The sequence below is a fragment of the Humulus lupulus genome, chromosome 5 (genome assembly GCF_963169125.1).
Source record: "Humulus lupulus chromosome 5, drHumLupu1.1, whole genome shotgun sequence".
Lineage (NCBI taxonomy): Eukaryota > Viridiplantae > Streptophyta > Magnoliopsida > Rosales > Cannabaceae > Humulus > Humulus lupulus.
Genome location: NC_084797.1, coordinates 21,272,825 through 21,283,966, shown reverse-complemented (window position 1 = coordinate 21,283,966; position 11,142 = coordinate 21,272,825). Strand labels below are relative to the sequence as shown.

General features: G+C 37.6%; 1 protein-coding gene across 1 annotated transcript; it reads left to right on the top strand.

The window, feature by feature from the left end:
- Positions 1-618: 618 nt before the first annotated feature.
- Positions 619-4,218, top strand: LOC133778939 (uncharacterized). The gene is made up of 8 exons (XM_062218950.1): positions 619-1,114; positions 1,184-1,443; positions 1,615-1,972; positions 2,085-2,312; positions 2,427-2,936; positions 3,028-3,059; positions 3,149-3,472; positions 3,685-4,218. The coding sequence occupies exons 1-8, from the start codon at positions 619-621 to the stop codon at positions 4,216-4,218; spliced, it is 2,742 nt and encodes a 913-aa protein (XP_062074934.1).
- The last annotated feature ends 6,924 nt before the right edge of the window (positions 4,219-11,142 follow it).

The window sequence follows — 11,142 nt, the reverse complement described above, 5'->3', positions numbered from 1 at the left end:
ATATCTGATGTACGATCCATGAGCCTATAAATAAATGGCTCATGGCATCATTTAGGGGGATCTGATCTTTTGAGACTGAGAAATACTCTCTAGTTTTGAGACTTTGGGATTGTTACTTGGGGCATTCTTGGGGGCATTTTCAGAGAGCTTAGAGAGATAAAGCTTGTATTCTCTAGAGAGAGAAACTCTGTATTTTTCTACTTACACTTAAGAAACTTAGTTAGCACAATTCATCTGATCTTAAGTGTAGGCTAAATATATTACAACTCCAAGTGGATTAGGTTATTACCAACAAATTAGGGCTGAACCACTATAAAAATTACGTGTGTTAATTACTTTCTATTCAAGGTTTATTGTCATTTTTGAGTCTACTCATAGGTCGCCAAAATCGTGGTCAACAATATTCATTTATTTAAAAGCAGCTTACAATATCATTATTGTTGCTTTCAATATTTACTGGGACAAAATCTTAATGCATAATAATTGTTGATCTGCATTATGAAAGAGGGATTGATGAGGTGGTGTTAAAATTTGATACAATTTATTTGTATTATTTCTTTCAATTAAATAATACAAGAAGATCTGTTTTGTGGGCGATAGGTGCTCTCTGGTTTCTCCATGGCGAGACGCAAGAAGAACAGCCAAAAGCCTGCTACTAGATCTAACGTGCCTGAATCTCCATTGCTTCAAGAGACATGTGAGGGACAGAGGTCTGGACTAGATGACGATATGCCAGATGAGATGGAAGAAGTATTTAAGGATTCGATGGTGGATTTTCCAGAAATGGGGAATCGAGGACCAATGGAAATTGATGAGGAATCGTCTGGAGGTAAGAGAAACGAAGAGAACCGGAAGGAAATGACTGCTGGCGAAAGTGAATTTCAGAGTCAGGCGAAGGACAAATGGACTCAATTTCGATCCTTATTACCAAATCAAGGAGGGGCTAAACTCAAGTTTGAGGAACCCCTCGTTCGAGAGGGCCAACGAATTGCTCAGGTCGACTTGGAGGAGATCCAAGTTGAAACGTCATTCTGGAACTCAGCCGTGCTATGTATGGTTCTTGGAGCTAGCCCTCCCTTTGCTGTTTTTGAAGGATTTATTAAGAGGATCTGGGGTAAGCTAGGTATTGACATAATTTCTCGACTGAATGCTGGACTTACACTTGTGAAATTTTGAGATGAAGCAACTAGAGACTTGGTTTTGGAAGTTGGGGTTCTACACTTTGATAGAAAACCAGTGATAGTGAAGCCTTTGTCTGCTGATTTAGACACTCTAAAGGCAGTAAAAACTGTCCCAGTTTGGATTAGATTGCCAGGACTTGGGCTGAAATATTGGGGCACTAAGTGCTTGAGTGCCCTTATGAGCACAATTGGGAACCCGATACTAGTAGATAAAGTTACTAAGGACAGAACTATGGTGCAATTTGCTAGAGTGTTAGTGGAGGTAGAAATAACAGAGGAGCTCCCTAAAACCATTCAGTTTCTCAATGAGAAAAGACAACTAATGGAACAACTTTTGGAATTTGAATGGTTACCAACTCAATGTAGAGGTTGCAGAGTTTATGGTCATACTGAAAGAATGTGTAATAGGAAGCAATCTGAGACTTGGAGGTAGAAAAGACAAAATGGTGAGGAAGAGACTAAGCAAGATCCTGTGGATCAGAAGTCATTATCAGAGGATAAAGATGCTCCCAGTGGGGGTATTGATGTGGATGCACAGAAACTAGCTGCTAATGAAGTGTCTGAATCCCAGGAGGTGTCCAAGCAACATGGTCATTTGGCAGATTCAATGAAACAAGTTGATAAACTTGATAAGAATTCCAGCGACAGGTCTAATTCTGAATGGACTACCCCAAAACGGGTAGGGGGAAAAAAGAAGACCACACTGAAGGCACAGAACAAACTGAAGAATTCCTATAGTGCTTTGCAAGAGAAAGTATTGGAGGTTACAAACTTGGGACTATCAACAACAAGTTTATTTCATGGAGAGTCACAACATTCTTAGTTGGAATGTGAGGGGTATTAATAAAAGGGAGAAACAGAAATCCCTGAGTTCATTTTTTTTTGTGAATAAAATTGGTCTAGGAGCCTTGTTGGAGACTAAATTGCGTGGTGATAAAATTGAGAAAATGATGAGCTCGTTCTTCATTGGCTGGAGTTATTTTTCAGGGTCAGCTTCTGAAGGCAGAATTCTTCTTATTTGGCAGCGGCATTGGGTTACTGTTGAGGTTTTGAAGGAGAGTGACCAGTTAATCCATGTCTGTGTTAAAGAAGTGAAGTCTAATAAGATGTTTTATGTTATGTTTGTTTATGGTAGAAATTCGATTGAGGAGAGATTGCCGCTTTGGGAGGATCTCTCTGGGTTGTGTTTCCCAGCCACTCCTTAGCTTGTGGCTGAGAATTTTAATGCCCTTTTTGAGGGTACAGACAGAGTTGGTGGCCGCACCATTACTACCCTTGAATTGGTTGATGCTCAAAATTGGAGAGCCTTGGGATTGGTTGATGAGTTGCGCTCTGGAGGGTCTCATTACACTTGGACTAACAAGCAAGCTAACGAGGACATAATCTACTCTAAACTGGACAGAATATTTAAAAATGAAGAGTGGTTGGACTTATTCCCTCAAGCTGAAGCTATCTTTAATTGGGAGATGCTCTCTGATCATTGTTATTGCATTATCAAATCAGGAACTACTATAAACTGTGGTATGAAGCCTTTTAGATTCTTTAATTTATGGATTGAACATGGTAACTTTAAAGACATTGTCATGCAGAGCTGGTGCAAGCCTAGTAAAGGGTATGGGCTTGATCGTATTGTTAGGAAATTGGGTAGGCTTCAGATAGTTCTTCGCAAGTTCAACAAGAATACTGTGGGAGATGTTGCACAGAACTATATTTTGGCTAAGGATAACTATCAAGCTTCTCAATTGTCTCTTCAGAGTAACCCTCACTCGACATAGTTACAAAGAGGGGAAACTCGAGCAGGTGAAACTTATGCTTATCATGCTAGAGCTTATGACAATTTCCTTAGGCAGAAAAGCAAAGTTAATTGGCTTCGTTATGGTGATGATAACACGACTTACTTTCATGCTTGTTTAAAGCAAAGAAGAGCTTCTAATTGTATCACTTCAGTTGTTTCTGATTCTGGTTAGCTAATTGAGAGATTTGATGATGTTGTGGCTCACTTTGTGAATCATTTTCGAAAAATTATGGGAAGCCAAAGTAATGCTTCGGTGCCTATTCAGCATTCTTGTTTCAGACTTGGTCACAGACTGTCTTTGGACCAACAGATCGGGCTAGTGAGGCCTTTTACTAGTAAGGAAGTGAAATACTCTTTGTTTAGCATTATCTCAATTAAAAGTCTGGGGCCGGATGGGTACAGGCCGGGCTTTTTCAAAGCCATGTGGAGTGATATAGGGGCTGAAATCTCAGAGGCTATCTTTGATTTCTTTGAGCGGGGTATTTTGCCAGAAGAGGTGAATAGGGCTACCATTTCCTTGATTCCTAAGATTGATACCCCCACTAAGGCAACAGATTATAGGCCAATAGCGTGTTGCAATTCTATATACAAATGTATTTCTAAATGCTTTGTGGTAGATTGGCGAAGGTGCTTCCTAGTCTAGTTAATCAAAATCAAGGAGCGTTTGTTAAAAACAGATTGTTAGCACATAATATTCTTATTCTTCAGGATATTATCAAAGGTTATAAAAGGAAAAATATTTCTCCTAGGTGTGTGATGAAGATAGACCTGAGTAAAGCCTATGACATGTTGGACTGGAATTTTTTGGAGGGCATTCTCATTGAGTTTTCTTTTCCTAACAAGTTTATCAAGTGGGTAATGACTTGTTTGAAGGACCCTGCTTATTTGATCCTAATGAATGGTAGGATTCAAGGGGGATTTAGAGGTCAAAAAGGTCTAAGGCAAGGGGACCCAATCTCTCCGTTGTTATTTGAGTTAGCTATGGAATACTGTACCCAGCTGTTATGTCAAGCATCCATGGGCAAGGGTTTCAGGTATCATTCTAAATGTAAACCTTTGAAGATTGTTAATCTATGTTTTGCCGATGATTTGGTCATATTTTGCAAGGGAGTCTCTAACTCAGTTCAGATTATGAAGGACTGTTTCACTGAATTTTGCTTGGCGTTTGGTCTGTCTGCCAATATGGAGAAATCACAGGTCTATTTTGGGGGTTTGCTGAAAGTGAGGCTCATCAATTGCTAGATAGGCTCCGATTTTCAGAAGGGTGTTTTCCTTTAAAGTATTTGGGAGTTCCTCTTCGAACTACGAAATGGAAGGCTGGAAATTGTGCTATCATCATTAAAAAGATACATCTGAAACTTCACACATGGGCTAGTTGTCACCTCTCCTTTGCTGGGAGGGCTCAATTGATTAACTTTGTGCTCTGAGTATCAGGTCATTTTGGATGAGCATATTCATTCTCCCTAAGAGTATCACCAAGGAAATAGATCGTTTATGCAGGAACTTCCTCTGGGGGGTCAAGGACAGTAACAACAATCGTAGTAAAATGCATTTTACTGCCTGGGATCAAGTGTGCCTGCCAAAGAGCATGGGTGGTCTTGGTTTTAAGGAGGGTCACAACTGGAACAAAGTGCTCCTTGCTAAGTTTGTTTGGGCTGTTTCATCTAAGCAAGACATTCTTTGGGTGAAATGGGTTGATTCCATTTATCTGAAGGGTCAGAATTTCTGGGCCTATATAGTTCCTCAAGATGTGAGCTGGTATTGGAGAAAAATAGTTAATCTGAGAGTTGTTTTCCCTGCTAAAAGCCTTGAAGAGGCTGTCAAGAACAACAAGATTTGCTTGAAAGATTTATATAACCGGTTACTTAATAAAGATAGAGTAACTTTTGCTAATGTGGTCGGGTGTTCCTTGGCTGTGCCTAAACACAGGTTCATCTTGTGGCAAGCTACTCTTGGTCACCTTCTCACTCGTGACAAATTACACTACTGCCAGTTGAAGTTGTCTTTTTTACTCTGCCCAGTTTGTGAAGAGGAGCAGGAATCTCACTCTCATCTCTTCTTTGCTTGTCCTTTCTCTCATCAGGTTAGAGCTCAACTGGAGGTCTGGCTGGGTAGGGATATTTGGCCGAGCATGTATGAGAATTGGTGCTCTTGGATGGCTGGTAAGCCTAAGGGCCTGAAGCAACAGATTGCTGCTGCAGTTTTGGCAGCTGCTGTTTAGATGATTTGGAGGAATAGAAACAGTTGTATTTTTAAACTTAGTTCTTTGTTTGTTGGTTATGTTATTCAATTGATCAAGTATTATGTGAGAAATAGACTATCTAGACTTCCTAAGTTGAAAATTAGGAAAGCTGATTTAGCCTTCTTTGAGAGTGTTGTTCAGTTGTAAGTTTGTTTCCTGGCTCAGTTGAGCTTGTTCTGTAATTGCTTTGTTGGCTTTTCAATATATTCTTATTTTTCATCAAAAAAAAAAAAGAAGATCTGTTTTGTTTTAAAATAATAATAATAATAATAATAATAATAATAATAATTTGATGCAATTTCAAGTAATCTGTTTTTATAGAAAGTTTACATCCCAAAGGATTATTTTTATTGATTTTCTCTATTCCTGTCATCAGGTTGCAAGTAGCGCTCTTGATGATTGTATACCTTGCATATGGTTATAATGAAGGCGGTGTAGTGTCGTACATTCTTCTATCTGTTAGTAGTTGGTTTATGGCTCTTTCTTGGCTTTTTGCTCCATATTTGTTCAATCCCTCTGGATTTGAATGGCAGAAGTAAGTAACTGCTCTCCTTGTTCTTTACTTTAAACTGTGGTCCGGCCTCCCTTATATAACCCTTTATAATGTTCTTGTAGGGTTGTGGAAGATTTTCGTGATTGGGCAAATTGGCTTCTTTACAGAGGTGGAATTGGAGTTAAGGGAGAAGAGAGCTGGGAAGCCTGGTGGGATGAGGGACTGGTACTATTTCTGATCTCAGATCAATCTTTTTCCTGTTGCCTTTGCTCTAGAGCTCCCTAGAAATTTATTAACGATTTGTTAGTAGAGGTAGAGGGCATTTAAAAAAAAAATAGGCCAAGAAAAATAGTGTTGCTGCCAGTGAAGTGAGTATAACCCTTCAAAAGATTAGGAAGCACGGTATTATGCCAGTGGCCTTATAATTTTTTGTGTTGAAATAATGATGAAAAAAATGCAATGATTGAATTTATTTTTGTGTGTCCCTGCCTGCCTTGAGTGGAAGAGTATTAGCAAATGAGAGATATTTGGGTCTAGAAATCCACTATTATCCTATATCTATGTATGTCAGTATATGCATATGTGATTTCATTTTTTTATCAATTATATGCGATACATATATATATATATATTATATAAATGGTTTTATTTTTACAATTCATGAAGAAAAGGACATTATGATAATAATGTCTTATTAGTCATATATCAAAGCATAAAGGAATCCTCCACTAATTCATATTTTGTTTTTTCTTTGGTCAAAATACTTTCATTTTTTCTTTCTCATTTTGTTGTCAAGTGTTCTTCTTTTTATATTAATTTTTTTATTGTTAAGTCTTCTAATTGTATTATATACCGTCGATATTTTGCTTCTCATATTTCTATCCATGATATTTGCTTTTGTTCTTAATTTGATTTTCATGACTTTTGAGGTTTTTATGATATTATGCCAAGTTATGCGTTCTTAGGCTTAGTTTGAGATAATATGAAATAATTTGGTTAATAATTTGTGAGTCACTATTGAGTATTTTATTATATACTAATCCCTATAATATACTAATACACCATATTGAATAAGATAATGATAATTTATATGTCTTGTTGTTTCATATATAAAAAAATAAGTTGGCAATTGTATTTTAAATTGATGGTGACTCTAGTAATTATTGTTTCAACCTTTTTGTATGGTTGTTCATTAAAAAAATTAAAGGGTTAAAATGACTTCTGATTTGTATTGTGTGTATTAATGAGAAATGAGAATCCAAACTTGCCCAAATATGTTTCAAGACATTCTTTATGCTTAGATTGATAAATATCTATATTTTGGCTCAATTGTTAATATGAATAGATCTATAAATTTCAATGTTGTAACAAAGATTACAGGAATGATTTGTATGTGGCTTGGACATTTTGTGAGGTATTTTGATTGATCATGAGCAAATATTAGTGGGCAGAATAAGTTGATTGAACACATGACTTGGTTTTTGGTGTCGTGGTGCACCTTTGCTTGTGAGATTTGGAATGATAGGCGTCAAATAGAGCATAATTGTAGTTTACTTGGATATGATCAAGTTTACTTGTAGTTTAGTAATACACCACGTGTTAGTGAAAATGTCGCAATGGACTAATATTGTTAAATTTAGTGAGTGATACTTCTATAGGATGATGTGGGTATTAGTGAAAATGTCTCAATTGACTAATATTGTTAAAATTAAATAGCGAATGAATGCTTTTTTCATAGAACTAAAAAATTATTTAATTTCTAATCATGCGTGTATTTCTTGAACATTTCAAGTTACAAGTATTTCTTAGAATGAACAGAAAAATAATAACATGCTAGTTAAAAATAATTTTTAGGAATTAAATTTTTTTATTTCTAATAGTTAAGAAATTAAATATATATATTTATCTTATTTGTATGCCAAGTTTTTGGAATTGACTAAATTTTGTGTTCTTTAATTGATAGAATTGTTGTCCTCTTTGATTGATATAGTGGAAACCCTTTAGTTTATGTGTTGGGTTTATGAATGTTTGTTTTGTTCTTGAGAGTGCAACTTAAGAATGGTTCTTGTTCTTGGGCCTTATTTTGATTGGCTGCCATTAGTATTATTGTACTAGAATTTAGATTGGTTTGTCATATGATGTAATGGTAAGACAACAATGATTTTCGATATTTTTGTTGTGTTTCACTCTTTACTCATCTTTATTATGTATGATATTGATCTAATTTTATTATCCAGGGTTGCAAAGAGCTCTATCATTAGGAAATGTATAACAAAAAATAATTTCATGATGCTGCCATAGTTGATTATTCAAATGTTTAAAGTGGACAAGAAGTGTTCATTCAAAGAAAGAGATTGAGAGAAAGGTTGCTAGTCATTGCTTAATTTAGTCAATTGAGTTATATATGCTCTTTTTTATTGTACTAATAAGTAGGAATTTATTCTATTTTATATTGAATCAAGTTGTCGATTATAATACATTTTGAGAAATTTAAATTTCTTTTTTTTTTAAAATTGACATTTTTTCAGTATTTTCTTTTGAAATTTTAGAAATCTAACATATATAATACATTTTAGACACTCAAAGGGATATATTTTTTTAAATCAAAATGAAAATTGTAGCTGCATTTAAAAAAAACAATTTACTTTTAAGGGCATGCAAAGCGAGTCCTAAAATCTTAATTTAAAGACACTCAACGGGATCTTTTAGGACACGCATTGCGAGTCCTAAAAACTTACTTAAAGACACTCAACGAGATATTTTAGGACTATAACTTACTTAAAGGCATTCAACAAGATTTTTTAGATTCCTAAAAACATTCTTCGTTGCGAGTCCTAAAAAACCTCAGTTTTTAAGGCTCGCAAATAGAGGACTCGCGGGGCGCGAGTCCTAAAAACTTTTTTAGGATTCGCAATACGAGTCTTGAAAAGCCTTTCTTGTAGTAGCACTAAGGGATATCTCAAGGAGGTAGCTCTCTGGAATTATCAAGCCTCTATGGTGTATTTTCCAGCCAAGTGCTTTGTGGATAGAAAATAGTGTGTCTTACAAGTGAGCATTAGACTCATATTTATAGAGTTTGAGATACTCTTTGAATTTCAAATTCCACCAACCCCCATGGCTATTACCAATGTTTAATTGGATGTTTATGGAATTAAAATGAAGATTTGAGAGTTACTTGGGATGTTAGAACCGTTCAAATTGGAAAAAACTGAAAGAACAAATTGGTTGTCAGCCTCACTAGCCGCGGCTAGGACTATCAGGACTATTAGCACTTAACTCAGGGTCCACTAACGTTGTTTATTCTTTTGTGCTGAGTTAAGAGCTCAGAATAACAAATCTATTTCCTCTTAGTTATAAGAACAAATAAATCATATTTACTTGTCTTATTCTTCATAAATTCAACGATTATTTCACGCTTGCCCGATAGGATTTCATTATCATAAAACCACTTATCATATATGTATCCATACGTAGCATGGATGGACTCCCATATATCATATGCATATTTAAGGCTTTGTAGAGTATTTTTGGTCTCTATATTTACTGATTGGAGTAAATAATACCTAGCCATATGATTTATTCTTATCCACTTGGCATACTCAAACTGATTAATCACCAAAGCATCTATTGGTGGTTCATTGATTGGTGGTGTTTTAACACCCTCCATCAAATTCTCTATTAACAATAATATATCCATATCATGTCTCCAAAATACTATATTTTCATCATTAAGTTCAACCACTACATTGCAGTCATTTTGAGACATTTGAACTTAAATAAAATACAATAATATTATCATTTGAAAAAATATCAATGTTTTGGAAAGTAAACATGATGAAAGAATGCAACAATTAAAACACATTGTACGCCCTAAATATCCACGGGTTATTAGCAAGCTGAAAAAGGGCATAACCCTACCTGCCACGTGGAAGACACCTACCCGGAGCTGCTGTTACGAGTCTCTACCTCTTTAGCTCGAGGTAGCCAAAGGTTTAGTAAGAACACTCAAAGGCATCGGGTCAGCAGTGTGGACACCACGAGCTGAGACTACATCAGGCTTGAGGTAAGACTTAGAGCTGACACGTCCGACCCTTTATAAAGTCAACCACGCAATGTAAACGCGCGCATATCAGGCATCACGTGTCTGCTCCATTCCTGAAATCTCGGACACGCAGCATAAACGTGCGTGTTTAGGCACCCCACGACTGGCTTAGGCCATGCGGCCCATTATCCCCCTTACCTATTGATTAGACCACACTTCATTGTCAGGTTTTAGGAATTAATCATGAATGTCACAGAAGTGACATGATGGTCACAGGATGACCCCCTTTGCCAACACCCAGGTGTCCTCTCCCTATAAATATGAAGACCCTGGGTGTTGCAAAGGGTTGGCTTCTAATTGGAAGAGAAACACCCTGTAAGAAATACCAGAAATATATCAATAATATTGACTGGTGGACTAGAGGGATTTTAACCTTCGAACCACCTAAAAAGAGTAAACGAGTTATAACCTTCCTTTGAGATTATTCACATATTACGATTCATCATTTAGAACTAATCCATCTCATTTATTCATATAATTATCTGTTGCCGAAGAACCGCATCAACAGTTTGGTGCTTTTGTTGAAAGGATTTTAGATTGGTGTTGTTGCAAAAAACCCAACCATGGTGGTTACTCGCTCAAGGCATGGTAACGAAGCGGATCAACGTGATGGGCAGGAGGCCCACCATGCCACCATATCCGATGAGCAAAACCTTGAGGTTCAGCAGCGACCGGGAAAGCAACCAATGGGCCAAGACAACACTGGAAGTTCGGCTCCCCGGCCACCCAATCTGAACCCGGATTTCTACACGGCGGTAGAAATGGAAAATGCACAGTTGAGGAGTCAACTGGCAAATGAAAACAAGCAGATCGAAGAGGTTTTGGCCCGATTACCCCCTCTTGCAACCGACGCTAATGTCAGAAAGAGGCAAGGTGGGACTCAGAAGTCCTGCCGGGGTAACCGGTCCAGGCCCAATCGGTCGGTCAGACCCTCGACATCAAATTCTACTCCCACGTCACACCACCAGGAAACTGTATTTGAGGAACTTCCTAGGGCCGATAAAAAATTCAGTCGATCGGTCCAGACCTCAATTCCTAGCTTAGTTCCACCCTCGAGTGCACCCAGGAGGGCCCGAGGCGGCTCGCGAAGAAGATCCAGGGAGGACTCGCGACGACAGTCCGCCCCGGCCAGCCGTCATGCACTGGGATCAGACTGCCGAGCGCAGGACGCGGGGGATGGTAGGGCGGAGAGGCAGCGACCTAGCTTAATTCGCCCTAACGGGACTAGGATTGCGTCACTAGTTAGACATCCTCCGTCACCAATAAGATACCCATCTCCTCCCCGTCCAGTCTGAGACATTCCGGCTCATGGGTGCAGTAGGAGAAATC

Excerpts from the sequence above, each read along its gene's own strand:
- LOC133778939 (XM_062218950.1), top strand. The coding sequence starts at position 619 with ATGGCGAGACGCAAGAAGAACAGCCAAAAGCCTGCTACTAGATCTAAC. Across the intron at positions 1,115-1,183 it reads ATTTATTAAGAGGATCTGGG|CAACTAGAGACTTGGTTTTG; the intron begins GTAAGCTAGGTA and ends TTTGAGATGAAG. Across the intron at positions 3,060-3,148 it reads AGTTAATTGGCTTCGTTATG|CTAATTGAGAGATTTGATGA; the intron begins GTGATGATAACA and ends GATTCTGGTTAG.